At 46.6% G+C, this 20,970-nt stretch overlaps 1 protein-coding gene across 1 annotated transcript in view; it reads left to right on the forward strand.

The window, feature by feature from the left end:
* ramp1 (receptor activity modifying protein 1) overlaps nt 1–16,057 on the forward strand; it is a 37,662-nt gene extending 21,605 nt beyond the window's left edge. The window contains exons 2-3 of the mRNA XM_072685272.1: nt 1,393–1,528; nt 14,213–16,057. Coding sequence (XP_072541373.1) covers nt 1,393–1,528; nt 14,213–14,468 — 392 coding nt within the window. The 3' untranslated portion in view covers nt 14,469–16,057. The remainder of the gene's footprint in view (nt 1–1,392; nt 1,529–14,212) is intronic.
* The last annotated feature ends 4,913 nt before the right edge of the window (nt 16,058–20,970 follow it).

Below are 20,970 nucleotides of genomic sequence, written 5' to 3' on the forward strand. Positions count from 1 at the left end.
AATCCCTGTTCAGGAACCCTGTAGTTTAACCTGTAGCTACTACTGCTGCTATTACTGCAACTGCTGTTACTGCTCCTGCTACTACCAGTAGTGCTACTATTACTGCTGCTGCTACTACTGATGCCCCTAATCCTGCTACCATTACTACTAATACATATACTGGTACTATAGCTAGTACTGCTAGTAAGATTACTACTTCTACCACTACTACTACTGCCAGGACAACTACTGCTGCTACTACTACTACTTCTACTACTACTGCTGCTACTACCACTACTACTACTGCCAGGACAACTACTACTGCTGCTATTACTACAACTACTAGTCTACTACTACTACTTCTACCACTACTACTACTGTCAGGACAACTACTACTGCTGCTATTACTGTTACTACTAGTCTACTACTGCTACTACTGCTACTACTGTCAGGACAACTACTACTGCTGCTATTACTGCTACTACTAGCCTAGTACTTCTACTACTACTGTCAGGACAACTACTACTGCTGCTATTACTGCTACTACTAGTCTACTACTGCTACTGCTACTACTACTACTACTACTACTGCTATTACTACTACTTCTACTACTACTGCTGCTACTACTACTGCTACTACTACTGCTATTACTACTGCTACTACTACTTCTACTACTACTACTACTACTACTACTACTACTGCTATTACTACTGCTTCTACTATTACTGCTACTACTACTGCTCTCAGGACTGCTATTACTGCTGCTACTAGCCTATCACTACTATTACTGTCAGGACAACTACCACTACTACTACTATTACTGCTACTGTTGCTAGTGTTATCACTATTAAAAACAGGCCAATAAAAACCAGCATAAAATGAAAATCGAATAAAATACATCAATTAGGAATATTAATAAATGATTCAAAATGAATGACCATAATATTAAATACATACTAAATTAGTTAGGACTGAAAACCACAAGGATTATTGAGCTTCACAGTATTGGAGCATGAATGAAACCATATTCCGAGACTGTGCTAAGGTGCTAAGCCATTAAACTCCTATTAAAAACCAATACGAGGATTCAAATGATGCTGAAACAGGTGTAATAGGACCCCCTTTTCTGGTGTGCATTAGAGCATTTTGAGCATGTCGTAGCCTGAGGATCATGTGTTTGTTCTGAGTTGGGGAAAAGGTGGGGTGGTCATCCTGACTTCACTGAATGCCAGGAGGTCATCCTGGTCATCCTTATGCTTTTCTGAATGCAATCAAATCCTCACATCTGGACAGTAGAGACAGTTACTCCAAGAAAAAAGCAGGACAACTTTTTGTTTTGATTTCAGAAGAAACAATAAATGAGCAGGTGTCCAAATACTTTTGTCCTGATATCATTGCCTCTCTTTCCTGCAGCGGTCCTCTGTGCAGCGGCGATGGCATGTAGCAACCATTATGAGTACGCCATCGAGGAGTTCTGCCTGGGCAAGTTCAAGCTGGACATGGAAGCTCTGGACCAGGGCCACTGGTGCAGCTGGGAGGACACAGTCGAGTGAGTACTCCACCAGTGCTTCTCATTTCACGTTCTACCATTTCCATCTCCCACAGACCTTCGCAGACCGGTGGAAGGTAACACACACCTCCCCCCACTCAAAGTGCTGAAGCCCAGGGAACACTTTAAGCCTCTTATACTTCCTGCTCCTCTTCCCGGCCTCTTTCGGCTTTGCGAACGTGTCCTACATAGACTCGAGTCCACGCTGTAAAGCCAGCCTTCTAAACCTTCAACGCGTTTCCGAGCGCTCAGGTTCAACACCAGAGTCAGCAACCTCTTAGCAGTGAGCCTCCATGCCGCTGACACTCGTGCATGAATTTTTCAACACTCTGGATAGCAAGGGCAACGAAGGGCAGTTTCCTCTGCTGCTCTGAGAATACCGGCACTTCCACTTTCCCCTTCTACTGTCTGTTACTACAGCCGAGCCTTGAGTGAGCTGTCAGCCGGAGCTCCGGAGTCGTTACCTCCCAAGGGTGCACCGGTCCTAGGTTGCCTCATAACCAAATGCTCATCTGTCTTGTTCGGGGGGGTTGACGGAAAAAGAGCTAATCTAGCTGCTCCACAAAGCACCAGAACTTCCCCTGATACTTCGCCGCTGTTAAAAAGTAGCTTAGTTGCACATAGAGACAAAACCAGCCCTGAGCGTACTCAGGAGCCGCCACGTTCAGGGCACGTCCAGGGGACGGTCAAGAGAAGTGACACTGGTGTACCAGCCAGGCCGACTAAGGCTGCCGTTGTCAGCAGTTCCCTGTCACAAGTGCTCAAGGCAGTCCTCGTCCTCAGTGACCTACCACTCGCCATCCTGTCATCGCCGCAGGCACAGCTCAAACTGCTGACGTGGGGTTTCGGTCAAGTCGTGCTAAGGTCGGGTTAAGTTGGTGTGGAGTAGTTCGCCAGTGCTTCCCAGTCCTAGTCCTGGGCTAATGGATCCACCAGAGCTTCCGAAGTTGTTTCCCCCCCAACGGTGCTCTGATAGTAGGTAGTGCCATTGCTGTAAATAAATTGCTGAGGATGTTGCCATGGAAATACGAGCAGATGGCCAAAAGTACTTGGGACAAAAGTATTGTCACGCTTTACACGTGCATTTCTGGACAAGCTGGGAGAGCCCAGAGATGCCATCTCGGAGTGTGGACTGAGGCGTTGGAGTAAACGTGCAGGATTTTACGCAATGGCGCCTCGGGTTAAGCGTCGTTCCGCCGTTCTCGTGAGCACTGTACTGTCCTGCCTGCTTCACCAGAGTTACATAGTGCAGTGAGCAGCATGCTGAGCCCAGAGCAGCCAAGATAAAGACGCTATTCTCCTGATTAAAAGTCAGGGGAGCATCAGCATGATTGTAATGCTACATAGTGTTGCTTTAAGCACAATCAATAAAGGGTATCTTAGGGTATCTTAGGCAGCTTAACACATCCGCTTTGTGACCACACTACAGTCTGCCCACGCTGCATCCGATCCTTCACCGGCCGCGGTTTACGCCGCAGGTTTACGCAAAGCCGGTTGCAGATGTACAGCTTTTCTTAGGGATTTGCATATTAAGAGGGCTGTTTGGGTCAAATTGGCTCCCTCGCAGCACTGGCCTGCTCTTTTCTGGAGCCGTAAGCTGACCCACAATCAGAAGAGGCTTTTTTCACATCCAGCGGAAAGGTGTGTTCACAAAACCGGCGTCAGTGTTTGCCGTGGAGCTCTCAGGAATTTGCAGAGGCAGCTGTGTGGGAAGCGACTGTTTGTTCGTCGCGTTTGTTGTCACGCTCCCGGGCTATTGCGTCGGCCTCGGCCGTTCGGGGGGGGGGTTGTGGTGTTGTGTGTTCAGAGGAACGAGTCTGCCCCGCTGATACTGTTAATTAGACCAGTCAGTCATGACACACAGCAAGCTCGCTGATGTGTCTCACTTGCCTGAACGTGTCCCCTTAATTAAAAGTTTGGCCTGTTTATCTGGTTTGTTTGCCTCCCCCTTTCAACAGTGAGTCATTTATTATGCTAACCATGAGTAATACTTGCTGTGATGGACAAGGTTGACCTTGACCGTGTTGCGGCTGCAAGCGGCTACAGGCAGAACGTGCCCTGTGGGTAAACGCAAGTCTTGTCTTAGAAAGTTTTCCTCGAGCTTCGAATTAGAAGTTTTGGGTAGACTTTATTTATAAAAGAAGCCACGAGAGCTTTGAGGTTGTGGCTTGGCACACAGATGCAGGCTGGACAAACTTAACTGACGGCCCGAGTGGACAGGGGGAGACAGTAGTGTCCTCGGGCTTAGCTTTCTTTCTCTCCACGTACCTCCTCATGTGAGCTCTTTTCAAAGCCCTCCTGGAGCATGCTATCCTGATCAGCTCCAGGTGGGGCCCGTTAGGGAGGAGCTCAGCGGCCCACTACTGCTGTAGTCTAAAGTTGGTCAGCCCTCAGCCACCCCCTCACCACTGGCCTGGGACCCTAAGCCATTGCCTGCCTTGCTTGGCGGCAAGCAGCGCCTCGGTGTAGGCTTTCTGGTGGAATCACCGGTGGAACTTCTTCTACTTTGCACCATGTTCTTCTGCATGGGTGAACGAGTGTTCTGCAGTGGACTGGTGCAGGAATAGCCCCTGGACAAGGCCAGTTGTGAGGGGGTGGCTAAGGGATTGACCAACTATAAACCACAGCAGTGGCGACGTCCAAAGTTTGGACTCCACTAACGATCAAGCAGGGTCTGGCCAGAGTCTGTCCAGTTGGGTCAAACAGGAACTGCCTAATGCTTCGACATTAGCATAACAGCTCACTCCCTGCAAAGAGCATTGCTTAGCACTGCCGGCAAGCTTCCTCCTCGCGTCCAGATGCTGCGCTGCTCTGCTGCGCAGTATGACCCATGGCGTCAGGGTACTCTTTTGGCAAGGCCAAGGTGTGCCGTCGCCAAGCCCTGGCTTCGACACCTCTCAGCCGTTAAAGAGCTCATTGAAATATGCATGGCCCCTGACTCCCACCATGAGCTCATCCACTCGCCTGCTCAATAATGCACATGAGCGCCCCCCCCCCCCCCCCCCCCCATCCCACACAGAGGCTGCAGTGGCGACTGGCAAGGCTCTGACTGCTCCAAGGCCAATCAGTTGTGGTTTACCGAGGCTATTACTGCAAGATCAAAGGAGCAGGACACCAGCATGGGTCACCACAATGTGGAACATTGCCGTCCACACAGGCAGACTGCCCTCCCCAGCCGCCCTGCTGTGCACTGGGTCATTTGCAGGCGGACACACTCGGCCTTGACTTTTCCAAGGAAGGCTCTGAACCCAGAAAGAAATGATTGAAAGTAAACCGGCAGAGGCCATTTAACTCCTGCAATATTTTCCCACATGGAGAGAATTAGATTCAGAATGAGCGTAAAAAGGCTCATTGTGCACAACCATATCCCATCTGTTTAATTCAGCCCTCAGCAGCCCACCTTGGGTTTTACTGCTAATGCTGAAATGAATCAGTCGGAAAACGCTGACGTAAATGATGATTGTTATTGTATATTAAATTGTTCGCAGATCAATAAAACACGTATGAATCTTCAGGTTAAAGCAGAGCATCATATTTATCTACGTACATGTACAGGGGCGTTGCCAGGGATTTTGGGCCCCATGAAAAGAGATTACCCTGGGCCCCACCACCCCTAGCCAACCCAAACCCTGAAAATGTATCATTAGCATGCTAATCTCCTGATACAGAGAGCTGTAAAATGGACACTCTCTATGCTAAAATAATAAATATTAATAATATGCATGTATTTTTATCACAAAACAAACACAAGAAGAATTGCATAGATTAGCATGGCTGGTGACATCCCACCTAAATAAAACTAGTAAAACTCATGGTAATGAGATCCGTAGTCATGGCCACGACTTCATTATCTCATTCCCATGACAAGACAATTAAGTCATGACCACCACGACTTACTAAGTTGACTTAGAATCTCGTTATCATGCCTTACTTAGTTGTAGCCACAACTTAATTAATGCATTCCCATGGGTTACTAAGTTGTAACTATGACTTAATTATCTTGTTCCCACCCCTTACTGGTTGTGGCCATGACTTAATTATTGTTTTGCCATGGGTTACTAAGATGTAGCCACAAGTTATCTTGTTCCCACACCTTACTAAGTTGTGGCCACAACTTAATTATTTCCCATGGGTTACTAAGTTGTAGCTATGACTTAATTATCTTGTTCCCACACCTTACTAAGTTGTGGCCATGACTTAATTATTTCCCATGGGTTACTAAGTTGTAGCTATGACTTAATTATCTTGTTCCCACACCTTACTAAGTTGTAGCCATGACTTATCTTGTTCCCACGCTTTACAGAGTTGTAGCCATAACCTAATTATCTCACTCCCACGTCTTACTAAGTTGTGGCCTCGACTTAATTATCGCTTTCCAATGGGTTACTAAGTTGTAGCCATGATTTATCCTGTTCCCACGCTTTACTGACTTGTAGCCATGACCCAATTATCTCTTCCCATGCCTTACTAAGTTGTGGCCACAACTTGATTATTGCATTCCCATGGATTACTAAGTTGTGGCCATGACTTAATTATTGCGTTCCCATGGGTTACTTTGTTGGAACAAGATAATTAAGTTGTTTTATGTGGAATGTCACCAGCAGGGCTCCGTAGTCACCAGAAAAAACAGCACTGGCATTCTAGGGGTGACTAGCTAAACCAGCATTCGACCAACACTAGGCATGTTTCTGTTATGCAGACCACCGGTGAACCGGCGACACGCCACATAATTTTATGGGTGGGGCTAGAAGGCTGTAGCCTTGTGACATCACAGACCTCAATAAACACACACCAGTTGCTGTAAACACTCGTCTCTGCTGGTCATTAGAACTTCACAAAGCCAGGCCTGAAGTGTAGTCAGCGTGACCTTCCTGCTAACCTCCTAGACTTCAATTAGCCTCTCTAGATTTAGCCGCACTGACTCCACTGGTCTACAAAGCACCAGCTGGCGAAGGTCTTTTTCTTCTCTTCTGAGAGGGCTAAATCTGTCGCCAGTCGAACAAAAGGTGAGACACTCCATTTAGGAATTGTACTCAGAAGAGTCAGAGGCTGGGAGTGAAATATTGGGCGATATTTTTAGCCACGAACGTGCCTCTCAAGAAATCAGCACCCTGCCGGAGAGGCCTTCTCCTTCAGCCGGGTTCCCTAATAAACGCTGCTGAGCTGCTGGAGGCCGATCTCTAGCCCTTGGTTCCGATACCCCCTGCTGGCACTCAATGAGGCGCCACTGTTCTCCACATGGGCTCCATCTGCTCTTGAGAAGAAGCAGCCTTGACTGGCTGCTGTCTGATACAGAGAGAGAGAGAGAGAGAGAGGGGCTATAATTTCCTGGATCCTTTGCTGCTTTGTGCTTACTTGTTCGTCATGTCATGATGATTATATCCATGAATAATACATAAATAAAACCAATAAATCTCGTAGGAATGAGATTGTTAGTCATTGCCATACCTAAATTATCTCGTTCCCACGCTTTACTAAGTTGTGGCCATGACTTAGGATCTCATTGTCAAGATAAGGCGTGGGAACAACATAATTAACAATATTACGTCGTGGCCAGGACTTACTAAGTCAACTACGAATCTTGTTCCCACGCCTTACTAAGTTGTGGCCACAACTTTGGGATCTAGTTCCCACAACTTAGTAACCCGTGGAAGCAAGTTGATTAAGTTAATTAAGTTGGGCACAACTTAGCAAGGTGTGAGAGTGAGATAATTAAGTAGTGGCCACAGTTTAGTAAGACCAGCTCTTGTTCCCGTGCCATACTAAGTTACTTAGGCCACGGCTTTGGGATCTCGGTCCCACGTCTCATTCCTCCTAAATAAAGTTGTGGCCACAATTTAGCAAGGTGTGAGAGTGAGATAATTAAGTAGTGGCCACAAGTTAGTAAACATGGGAACAAGTTTCTAAGTCACGTCCACGGCTTAGTAAGACCAGCTCTTGTTCCCACGACTTATTTAGTCGTGGCCATGACTTAGGATCTCGTTCCCATCATTTAGTAACCTGTAAAAGCGAGTTAATTAAGTTGTGGCCACTACTTAGTAAGGTGAGAGAGTGAGATAATTAGGTATTAAGAGTTTAAGAATTAAGTTCTAAGCTCTTGTTCTCATGCCTTACTAAGTCGTAGAAACCCACATAGGTATCCATCGTAGTTAGGATGTTGTGAATATAATTATAATATACATGTGTGTGTGTGTGTGTGTAGATGCATCTTGCTTATATATTCCTTTATAAAAAATATAAATATATACACTCACATTGTAGCCATTTCAAGAAACCTCATTAATTCCTCCGCATATATAAACACAGCAGCTCTATAGCCAACAACATTTTCCTCATTTGCGATTATCATATCTGTATAAGCCACCTGTGGGCCACACACACACACACACACACACACACACACACACACACACACACACACACACACACACACACACACACACATATCCCTCCCACTCTGATCCCGGGGCTGGTGAGATTGTTTGCATGCACTCTGCTCTGAGCGAAACACAGCAGGACAGAAAAACACTTAATGTGACGTTAATGACTTTGATTGAGAGTGCACAGTAGTGTGTGTGTGTGTGTGTGTGTGAGTGCGTTTCAGTCGCAGCGGCCTACGCTTCAATATTCCGCCTTTAGTTCTCGGGAAGTGATTAAGATATGGAAGCTTCCATGAACAGCGGAGGTCAAGTGGAGTTCTGGAAGATCAAGAACACTGTCTGAGAGGACTGCTGGTGGGCTGGGTCGGGCGGTATCCACTTTCCATACCGATACACCCCCCTCACCCCCAATACCGCCGTACACTGTATTACCGTATTACGCTCCAGGCTCATCCTGATCCTTTGGTCATTTTTTTCAAACTAAAAATGACCAAATACAATATTCATTTTGCTCACAGGGTGAAGAAGTGAACACCGCCCACTTTAAAATCTGGCACTCTGACCATTACGCGTGTTAACAGCTGTTAGCATTAGCGTAGTTAGCAGGATAACAGTCTGCTCACCACAGAACAAACTTGGGCCTGCCTGACAGACAGCCCACTTGTAAACGTCTAGACGAGAATGAGATCTCAGACAGAAATCTGTTTTTGGATCTGTAGCCACTCGCTAAGCTAGCCTTTGCTTAATTATCTCAGCTACAGCTCCGCCGAGTCTCAGACAGCCCAGTTTACCTGCCGCTGACCCACTGCTGACCATATAAACCTAGTGTCTGAGAGCGAAGTGGAGTGACTGGTGTATTGGGAGGATCAGAAAGGTGAAATGAGAGACCGGTTCTGCCGGGTTCGGACTCGTAGCCGGCTATCTAAGCTAACTGAGGCTCAAATCACACCTGTTTAGAGGATAAGGCCTCAGCACAGTCGAGGGAACGGTCTTAGGAGTGTATTTGACCGTTTTCAGGCTTGTTTAGTAGACTGGCTCATCCGGGTTTGCTTGCTAGGCCTTTCCATTCAAACTGGGCGTCGCTAAACTCGCAGATACAGAGGGCTTGGTTGTTTTCCACACCTGTTTTCAGAGCCAAACCGCCCTCATTTTGAGATACCGCCTCACCGCATTACCGCCTGAACCCCCTGGTTCCCGGTTTGACTTGAGGTTTCAGATTCAGCAGACTCTGGGGTGGTGGTGCACTATTCTACTGTGCAGTGACTCCTGGCTCTGTTTCTTCATTACAGCATCATTGCTTCCCCATTTTTTTTAAAACGAGCCTCTATAGCTCCCTGCTCTCGCTGTCGAATTGGGATATTGTGCATGGTGGATGTGGCTTCGAGTGTTGTGATGTCATATCTTAGCTGCATCACCTACCTTTAGAATCTGAAATTGCATCTAAAAAAAGAAAAAAAAAAAAGAAACAAACTCCTGGTCTGAAAACCTGGAGGACCTGGTGGTGGGTGCAGTGTCAAGGTTGATAACAATCAGCACAGTCCCATGACCGTGCAGAGCTTTGTCCCCGGCACTCTGCAATCTCTCTGGCTGGCTATATTTAGTGGTGTTAAACCATTTGGAAATTCAATCTGGTGACTTGAACGGGCTCAGAGAAGGTTTTTTAGCAACCAGGCCCGTCAAAAAAAAAAACAACAAAACATGGATCAGAGTTCTTTATAAAAGGCCAGACTATAACAATGAACTGAAATGAACCCTGAAAAACCCCTGGAAGACCCCTGGAAGCCTTTAGAAAGAGTTAATTGATATATTATGCATATATGAAAACCCCATGCATATGATATGTAGATCCACCCCTTGACAGGTGTAGCCTCTGGAACCGATCATGAGCGCTCTTCACTTTAGCAGTCAGTGGTTTTAATGTTGTGGCTGTAATTGTACACTGTAGATAAGGTTGGCTAACAAGCTCATGTGGGGCTCACATGGGTGGAACCTGGGCTAGGTGGATCCAGGTGGGCATGGGGTTGTTAGGCCCAGATGGAACACAGTTAGGCTTCTCAAATATGGCCTCATTGTTACAGCCCACCCTAATCTTACATGGGTCCCATCTAGGCCCTGTATGCAGTGTACAACCCCATGCATATTACAAATGGACAAACACACTCATATTGGCTGGAATTTAACCTGTGAACACGCACACACATAGTGGACAGTGAGCACCATCACTAAAACCCAGTCATCAATAGCCTGGTGCTCTAACCACTGAGCCTCACTGCCGCCCCACTCCACACCGGTGCCGGCCCGTTAAGGCCTCTTTTGTTTCCATTTGCTGTGTTGCTAAATCAGGACCAGTAAGTGCAGCATCGTCTTCACAGCGTCGTAACTCAGACAGTGAGTCAGGTACAAAAAAAAGATGGGCGGAGTCTACAGATTCAGAAAACTCGGACCCTATTTCTGCGTTGTGTTATCATCAAGATGTTCTGAGAAACTTCGAGAAACATCACATTTGCCGCGCTGGCGTGTTCTGAGACTTCCCAGGCTGCTGTTACGTCATGTCGAGTGTTTATAGGCCCTCTGTTGGGTCGCACTCTTAGCACAGACAGCTCGTTTCACATGTAAGCAGTTTACTTTGGAACTGAAGCCAAGTGAAGCGCTGCCCAACTAGAGATACGAGAGCGAGAAACGGTGGCTTTCATCCGAACGGTCACTTAAACAGTCTGCTTGAGTGGAAGAGCCTGTCAAAACACGCCGAGACGTTCAGGAGAACTGGCCCTGATGTTTCCTGATGTTCTGAGGGACAACGCTTTCGCGCTCCTCTTCTGGTCTGTTTACCACTTTGTTATTCGGGCCAATTTCTAGTCCAGATGACCCTCGCTCCAGACGTGACAGCAGAAATTACACCAGCCAGTTCTCTAATTCCACAGCCTTCTCCTCGTTTGCCAGGCTAATTATACCATAACAGCACCTGACGGGCCAGTAATGAGACCACCCACGGCCCAACAATTAGATCCCCCAAATCAGCTTTCACACGAGCTATCTTGGCCTGTTCTTGCTGGCGATGGAGGCACCCCAGGGTGTTCTCTGTGATGAATAAGGCCTGCCGGACTGCGGTCCAAGTCTAGATGTCTGACCTCAGTATAAATTCTTGAATGATTCTTTAGGGAACGATTAAAGCGATGCAGTTAGAAATTAGCCATAACATTAAGACCACCAGCCTAATATTGAGGAGGACTCCACAAGACGTAAGGTGGGTGGGACCTCCATGAGCATCAGTAAGAGCCTTGAGCCCATGACCCTTCCACCAGTTCACCGCTTGTCCTTCCTTAGAGCACTTTTGGTGGGTACTGACCACTGCATACCAGGAACACCCCTCAAGACCAAGGCCAGATGTTTTGGAGATGTTCTGACCTAGTCATTGTCTAGAACATCCCAGTTTGGTTCTTGTCGAAGTGTCTCAGATTGTCTCAGCTTTTCCATTTTTCCTGCTTCAACACCTCCATCACCTTCAACAACTGACTGTTCATCAATGCTCTTCACTTCACCAGTCAGTGGTTTTAATGTTGTGGCTGTAACTGTACACTGTAGCTAAGGTTGGCTACCAAGCCAGCCAACCCACTCATGTGGGGCTGACATGGGTGGAACCTGGGCTGGGTGGATCCAGGTGGGCATGGGGTCTAAATGGGTTTGTACATGTGTTGTTACTGGGACCCAGTTGGGCTTCCCAAATAGGACCCATCGTTACAGCCCACCCTAATCTCACATGGGTCCTGAGTTGGAGCCTGAGTTTAACCCCTCCTGGTCCCATCATCGACCCTGGGGCCAACATGGAACCCATATACAAAACCCATACAGGCCCCAGATGGGTGTGCCATCCGTGCTCGGCTGATGTACTCAAAGGCTGAGCCCCAGACGGCGCTGAGCTGTATGAAGCCCTCCCTGTGTGCTCTGCATATATGCATTGGTTCTGTGCACACACACACACACACACACACACACACACACACACACATACACACACAGACTGGTCCTCATGGACTATAGGCTTTAGTAATGCTCCCCCATCTACCTCTAGGCAACGAGATCCTGTGTGCGTCTATGTCTGTGTGTGTCTATGTGTGTGTGTGTGTGTGTGTAGTAATCTCTGAGTAGCAGTAAAATGCTCTTGTTCTAATTTAGTGAAATATTGGCCATTTGTTTACAGACGCAGGTGTGTTATTGGAAGAGGCCTGTCTAATCACACACTGCCCGCAGCTACTGTACTAATCAATACCCTCACTCCCAGCGTTTACACTGAGTGAGTGAGTGAATGAGAGAGAGAGAGAGCCTGAACACACTCCTTTCATTTCAGCCTCAGTGACTTTCCCCCGATGTAGCTAGAGGGGCTTTGATGGAGTGAAATGACCCTCGCTGATGACAGAGGACATCGTCCACTCTCTGCTCACAACACTGCCCAGCGCGACTGCCAAACTCAGGCCATCTCTCTCGCGTGCACGCTCTCACACTCTCTCTCTCTCTCTCTCTCTCTGTCACTCTCTCTGTCACTCTCTCTGTCACTCTCTCTCTCTCTCTCTCTCTCTGTCACTCTCTCTCTCTCTCTCTCTCTCTCTCTGTCGCTCTCTCTCTCACTCATTCGCTCTCTCTCTCACTCACTCTCTCTCTATCTCTCTCCCTCGTTCTTTCTCTCCTGTCACTTGTTTTCTTACTATCTCTCTCCTTCTGTCACTCGATCTTTCGCTCACTCTCTCTCACTCTAAATCACTCTCTTCCTCTGTCACTCATTCTCTCACTCTCTTCATCACTCTCTCTCTCTCTCTCTCTCACTCTCTCTCTCTCCTTCTATTACTCGTTCTCACGCTTGTACTCCTTTTCACCTTCTGTCACTCCTTCTCTCACTATCTCTCTTCCTCTGGCCCATTATTTTTCTCACTCTTTCATTCCGGTCACTCTTTGGTGTTATTTATTCATCGACACCCTGTATTTCTCTCACTCTACCTCTCCTATTACTCTTTCACTCTTCCCTTCCTTCTTTTACTAGATTTTTCACTCTTTCTGTCCCTCATCACTCTTTCCGGCCCCTCCCCATCACTCTTTCTGTCCTCTATCACTTTTTCTGTCTCTCTGACACTCTGTTTCTCTCACTCTATTTCACTCATATCACTCTCACACTCACACTCTTTCTTCTTCTGTCAGTTGCTTTCCATCACTCTCACTCTGTTGTTCTTTTTCTCACTTTCTCACTCTTTCTATCCTATCACTCTCTCTCTCTCTCTCCTTCTGTCACTCCTTCCTCCATACTTTCTCCCCTACCTTCTGTCACCTGTTCTTTTTCACTCTCACTCTCTCTCACTCTTGTCTTTCTCTATCTTCTATCACTCTCTCTCTCCTGCCGTCCCTTTATTTTTCTCACTCTCTGTTATCACTCTTTCTTGCTCTGTCACTCTGTTTTATCTCTCTCTCTTGTCACTCCCTCTCCCTTTCTTTCTCTCTCTCTCTCTCTCTCTCTCTCTCACCCTTTCTCTCTGATGTTACTTCCTCTCTCCCTTTGTCACTCTCTGATTTTCTCTCACTCTGTCGCTCTCGCACATTCTCACTCTCGGTTCACTCCTTCTCTCTCTCTCTCTCTCTCTCTCTCTCTCTCTCACCTGGTCTCACTCTGTCCTTCCTTCTTACTTTCTCTAGTTCTCTGTCCAGTACTCCTACCCCCCCCCACCACACCCCCCCAGCTGTCCACTCTGGTCAGTCTATTAATAACCGCAGCCGGGCCTCGTGCGGAGCGCCTGGCTTGGCCGGCATGCTTTTAATGGTGAGTGCTGTTCCGGGGTGAGCCGGCCGTAGTGGCATTTCCCCTGCAGGGATAAAGATGGCTCAGGGAATGGCAGCCCGAGCTTTCAGAGAGCGCAGAGAGTGCACGGCTCGTTTTCCCCCAACGGAATGCGGGACACCAGCGGGTGTCCGGGGTCACCCCTGACCCCATGGAGAGAGGGGGGAAAGGGCACCAGAGCGGGACAGAGCTTTTCTAGTAGCTGCTGTTGCGAGGCTGAGCAAACTGTTTGGAGAACGCTGGTACAGGTTCCATAACAGACCATTAAAGCCTGAAGAGCAGGTGTATGCAATCATTTCTGGACAGTAGAGATACGGTTACTCCGACCTATTTTTAATACCCTTGATTTCAGACGAAACACTGAATGAACAAGCAGGTGTCCCAATACTTTTGTCCAAATATGTTATTTATGTATATGCTTTAAAAAGTGACTCGTCCAATCAGAACTTTCCAATTAACGCTCTCTTTTTCTTCATTCTCGGGAAGGTTTTACGGGGAGCTGACGAACTGCACGTTCCTGGTGGCGCTGAAGATGAACTGCTTCTGGCCCAACAGGCTGGTGGACGAGTTCTTCATCCGCGTGCACCGGCACTACTTCCATGACTGCTCCCTGACGGGCCGGCTGCTTCACGACCCGCCCAACCGCATCCTGGGGCCTTTCATCGTAGTGCCGATTCTCGTCACTCTGCTCATGACCGCCCTGGTGGTGTGGAGGAGTAAGCGCAGCGAAGGCATCGTGTAGGCCCGCCCTAAAGGGCTGCCAAAGTGCCCCACTTCCCCGCGACGACATGCCCCGAGACGTCCCGAGAGCACACAGTAGTACGCTGCTGCTGCTACAGCCTAGAGACCTATTTTTTGCGACGGATTGCTTGTATCTCACGGACTGCTTGAACAGCAAAGCCACCAAACGCATACTCACACACACACACACACACACACACACACACACACACACACACACACACACACACACGCCATATGCTAACAGTGCTACTGTACTGAAGACTGCCCACACACTGGCAACCATACATGAGATTTGCAGAGGACTTATAGGACCTTATAAAGGCTGTGTCGTATAACTATAGGGTCCTGGATGGCAGTGTGTGAAGCGGGACGTTGTCATGACGATACCTGAACCTCATTTACAGACGGAAAATCTAAAGCAAAGGGGAGACACTGTTATCCATGTGTGTGTGTGTTGGGCCTCCTCATTATCCACAAACGTCGGACTCAACGGCTTGCACTCATAGGCCGTTCCTCTCTGCATCGTGCCAAATGTTAACAGCGTTTATTACAGTGCATAGCGTTGCTATAGCCTCGTATTTCCACATTTTTAATGTACGTCACTGTAAAGAGATTGTGGTGACACCTTAACGAAGGGCTGCCTGCATAAGACGTAACACCTACATAAGCCTTTCCGGTACGCAAGCATTAATAAAGGCTTATTACAGCAGGTGTCCGCTGGAATAAGCCCTTTCTATATGTAGGAGCACTACATGTCCAAAAGTTTGTGGACACCCCTTCTAATGAATGCCATCAGCTGCTTTAAGGTGCACCCATTGCTGACACAGATGTACACACAGCTTGTCTAGACCCTGTAGAGAAGTACTCCCAATAGAATAGAAACAGACTCTTTGGAGCAGATCAGCGTGCCAGGTGTGGGCTAGAGGGGTATAACACCCCCCCCCACACACACACACACAGCATTGAGCTGTGGAGCAGTGGAGAACTGTTGTGATGGTCCTCCATCCAATACTTTTGAATAGGATGAGTTGAGGAATGATGAGGTGGGGTGAGGGTGTGATCATCACTCCAACCTCCTGACCTCAGTAACGCTCTTGTCGCTGGATGCAATCAAATCCTCACAGCAGTGCTCCTCCAAAATCTAAGAGAAAGCTTAGGAGACTATGTCACTGCAAGAGAAGCAGGACAGAGTCTTTTTAAGATGCCTCATTTCAGAGGAAATTAATGAATGAAAGAATGAACAAACGAGATGGTGTCCCAATACTTTTGTCCCGTGAATGTAGGTGTTATGTAGCCTTCTGAACGCTACCCTTCATTAAAGGTGTTGCAGATTTTTTTTTTCCAAGTCCTTTCAGACCATTTCTGCTGGATCGTCGCTCATGACACGTTCACACGATGTAAACGGCAGCTGGTGGTGTTGTTTTGTTTTGTGTTTTTGTAAAAAATGAAAAGGCAAGGTTTTGATAGGACGCCAACCGTCTTCTAATTTTGCTATTAAAAAAAACTGAATAACCGTTATGACACAGTTACATGCCATGTAAATGCCAATGACATTCAAATTCTAGTTAAACTAAATTCTATTAAAGCTGCTGGGACACAGTCTGATATACTGAATTTTCTTTTTTTACATAATCCTAAACTCGGGTGTTTAGTGAAGCGTTCAGTGAAGCGTTCAGTGAAGCTTCACTGGAAAACACGAAGCAGAAATCCGATAAAACACTCCTCATCCCCAAACACCCCCAAAACACTCTCTAAACGGGGGTCTGGGCGTGGTCCTAATATTCTAATGAACGTGCATGACTTGTGATTGGTCAGGGGTGTGCTGACGGAACCCTGAGGACATGGAAGAACCTTTTTTGGTTCCGTAAAGAACCATTTTGGAAAGATTCTAGTGTTAGTCTGCTGGACCATTCTGGACTTCTTGATGACAAAGGCGCTGTCACTGTGATCAGAGGGTCGCTGGTTCAAATCCAGATCATGCTGCTAGCCTTTGGCAGCCGGGGCCCCGATAGAGCCCAACTGGCCTTGATCTCTCTAGTGTGGGTAGATGGCGCTCTCTCCCCCACATCACTCTAGTGCGATGTAGTGCTGAGGACAAAACTTTCTGGTTCCTCGTTGGGCTACCCATACAGGTCCCACATGGACCACCTACCGAACTCCAGCGTTCCAGAGTTCCCTCCCTCTTACAGTCAATTCCACCAAAGCTCCTGGGCCACCATATTTCCCGAGCGCTGAGCCTCGTGATGAATGCTGGTTTAGCAACGTGGCATTTTGCTGCTTACTAAGCTTACCAATCTTTGTCATCTGAGTTCGAGGGCAGAGATTTATCTGCAGATAAATCCCAATCAGCAGGAATGCCAATGGCAACAAAGGCTTTAATTGCTGTTATTCTGTCATGAATATTTATGAGGAATGATCAAGCTGAACCTTCAGGGCTAATTCGACACGCTATCTGCAATCAGTCATGTGCAACACACCATCCTCCCCCACGCAAACATCACGACTATCAAATATTGGGCCTCGGTTTCAACTTGTTTATTCACATTATCCAGATTTAGCTGCAAAACATAGCTTCAGAAATACAGTATACTCAAAAAAAATGCCATAACATTAAAACCACCTAGGTGCACCCAAAATAGCTCTGTCTTGTTGATACCAGTCCAGTAAGTTGTGAGGTGGGGCCTCCACGTGCGTCACTATCCCGTCACTTGCCAGGTCACGGGTTGTCCTCCCTTGGAGCACTTCTGGTAAGTACTGCCCAGCTAACATGTCCGTCTTGTATGGGTCGCCCAACTGGGAACCAGAAAGTTTTGTCCTTGGCTTCCTCGTTGGCCCTATCTATGGATGCCCAGCAGGGTCGGTGATGGGACCAGGAAGGGTTAAACTTGGGCCCTATCTGGGTTGTACACTGCATACAAAGCCTAGATGGGACCCATGTGAGATGTGGAATGGGTCCATTTGGGAAGCCCACCTGGGTTCCCAATAAAAACGCATGTACCAACCCGCTCAGAGCCCATGCCCACCTGGAATCCACCCACGTGAGCCCCACATTAGCATGTTGGCTGGGTGACCACTGCATCCGGCTGGGGGAGCAATCCACAAGCCCTGCCTGATGTCGCCTAGAACATTACAGTTCTTTTAGCTTGGTTCTTGTAAAAGTGTCCCAGATTTTCATCACCATCACCTTCAAGAACTGGCTGTTCACTTGCTGCCTCCCACATACAAGGAACCTCATCAGTCGGGAGTTGTCCCAGTCCAAGCTGGAAAATCTCACTTTAGAGACGACTGCAGGAGGCGAGCAGGCATGTTTACAACAGACACAGCGACCGACAGCTACGTTTTTCATTTTGTCTCGAGTGCCCCTTTAAACATTTAAGCTTGTTTCTTCACTGTTCATTAGTCACCAACCAGGAACAGCTTGTGATGACGGTCCAGGGCTCCTAATCAAAACACTGTTTAAACACTGCAGTCTCGCTAATTGACAACAGTCAGCTTTTGGTCAGATGTTGCTGGTCTAGAGTTTGGGCACCGGCAATCAGTTCACGCCAACTTCAGGTTCAGACTGTAGGAGGTTCCACTGCGGCGTGTGCTCCAACATTTGGGAAATTTACAAACAAATCTCAAACATATACAAACAGAAATGTGGCGACTGGACATTTCGTAAACACAAGAAGTTCTGTGGAAAGAACTGTGGTCACTTAGTATTCCGTCGAAGTTTCGATGGCAGTGACAGGCCAGCGTTTAGCAGCACAGCGACTGACTTGCACCTAATTACTTGGACAAGAACCAAACTGTGAGGTTCTAGATGACAGGGTCAAAACATCAAGCAGGTCTTGTGGGATATTCCCACAGTTTGCAGTGGTCAGTACCTACCAAAAGTGCTCCAAGGAAGGACAACCATGATGCTCATGGAGGTCTCACCTCACAACACAGCTTCTGCTGCTAATGCTAGTCTTGGTACCAGACACCTTTAGAGGTCTTGTGGAGTCCAAGCCTCGACGAGTCAGATCTACTGTGGCGGCAGAAGGGGATCTACTTGATATTAGGGGGCATATCGTGAGATTTGGTGGTGTATGGAACTAGCCCTGCCATTAGGCTCATGTGGGGCTCACGTGGGTGGAATGTGGGCTGGATGGGTTCCTGGTGGGTTCTGGGCAGAAATGGGCTCTGCGTGGGTTTGTACCTTTTGTAGTTGGGCTTTCCAAATGCGTTCCATTGTTACAGCCCACCCTAATCTAAAGCAGTGTACCATCACAGTGACACTGGTGGGCATCCATATGTGGAGCCAATGTGGAGCCAACTCTAGGACCAAACCTTCTGGTTTCTAGTTGGGCTACCCATACAGGCCCACAGCTGGGAGGTATCGGTCGCCATTGGGTGCTATAAGGATCTGTATACTGGGTCTTGAAAGCTGGAGGAAATTATGGAATGCCCTGCAGTAACAAGACATGAAGGTTGACTAGAAAAGGCCTTTCTTCTCTACGGTGATTGTGGAGAAAGGGTGGAATTTGGCTGCTTTGCATTCTTGTATCACGGCCAATTAGTGTCTCCGGTGTTGCGATCTGCTGCACTGGTGGGAATTAGGCCCGGAGCCCCAGTCTTTAAGACGAAGGGGGGAATTCTGAATGACATTAAGAATATATGTAGGTTCCTTCTAATGAGAAACTCCTCATCAGGCTCACGGTACCACTGGGCTATCTGTATTCAGGTGGGTTAATTCCAGTCACACTGACTAGACCGTGATCCAGTTATTAAAAGGGGTGCTATTCTTTGTTCTTGCCGCCGTGACAAGAATGAGGATGTGCCAGTAAGGATCATAATAACGCTGTCAAACACAATTAGCACAATTAGCATGTCCCTCATCACTAAACACATGTAATATATTGATTACTTGGACTAATTTGAGACGGAGTCTTCTCAAAACCGTGTTAAAAAAGACGTATTTGGTGTCGGAGGTTCGCTTCTGTTCGTTTTAGCACTGGAGCTACAAAGCTAATGTAGCTAACACGTAATACAAGCTAATTTTTCGCCAGCTAGCATCAGCTAGCATCATAAAAATGGGATAAAATCGCCACACACTCTCGTCAAAGTGTGTGGAGGTGTTCAGTAACTTCTAATAGACTTGATAGTGAGGTTTCTGACAGTGTATGAGTATGTTAGCATGGCTAAAACTGCTGTACCAGCCAAGAAAGTTTGGATTTCGTCCAGTTCGTTTGGTCGGAAATCAAGTAAGCAAGTCTATTTGAGATTACCCAACAAATCGATGGGATTTGAGGTTGAGTATGTGATGCTTTCGTGCATCAGCAATATTTCGCTCAGTAAATCAGAGAAAGGCCAAGAATGACTTGCTGTTCATGATCACTAGGGTGGATATTAACCTTGAAAGCTTCAGAAGCAGCTTTTAGTTGAAATGGTTGTTTTTGAATGATTGAAATACAACCTCCAAATGACTGACGTAGGCGAATGAACCGTGGACATTTGTTTTGGCCTTCCACTCGATTCAGTGTTGAAAACACAGCAGGGTTCTTGGCTGGAGCTGAGTGCAGACAGCCGCCGACAGAGAGCTGTTACTAGAGCTCTAAACCCGAGGCGATGTCCTTTCTCATTATCAGCTTTCTGTTTTTCCCATTTTCTCACATTTATTCTCACCACGTCTTATATAATATATATATATTATATTATATAATTCATTACCATAACAAATACATTTCAGCATACCTTCATTATTATAATATATATAACAGAGAATTGAGACCACCTTACATGATCGGTTTCTCTGGTTTTACTATTTTCTATGTGTTAAAACATTTACGTTGTATTTCATCGAATTTCAAAGACAGATAGCATTTCCCCTGAATTCCAAATAAAAATATTACTATTTAGAGCATTTATTTATTTGCAGAAATGACAACAGCTCAAAAACAGCTGCTCAAATAATGCAAAGAAATGATTATAATAATAACTTTAATGCAAAAAAGTTACTTTTTGGAGATTTGAAAAAAGTTTGAAAAAGTTTCACACATTTATATGTTAATATTTATATAACATTTAATATTTATTCTGAAATGAATTTCCCATATTTGAAAACGACTAATATCAAATAAGTTGCAAAATATATTGTAAATAAATGTATCAAATATAAATATAAATCTATATACCCATATATCACGCTTCTGCATGGGCTGTAACTTCAGTTATAGACTGCAAATAAAAGATTTCTTAAAAATAAATGTTAAAAAAAGTTAAAAAGTGAAATGTCCTTCATGTTCTTGTTCATTAGCATAAATGCTAGTTAAGTACATTTGGCAGATTAGAAAAACACAATGCTGTTACTCATTTACAACACATGCTTTTAAAAGTGGATTAGCCTGCTAGCAAACCTCCGAGCTGTTGGACTAACTGTCTCTACTGTGCAGGGTAGACTAGGACCTTGTCTACTAGGACCAAACCGCGTCACAAGCAAACCGAGGGCGTTTGGGTGTTTAATCAGCTGTGGAGGT

The sequence above is a fragment of the Salminus brasiliensis genome, chromosome 8, assembly GCF_030463535.1.
Source record: "Salminus brasiliensis chromosome 8, fSalBra1.hap2, whole genome shotgun sequence".
NCBI lineage: Eukaryota > Metazoa > Chordata > Actinopteri > Characiformes > Bryconidae > Salminus > Salminus brasiliensis.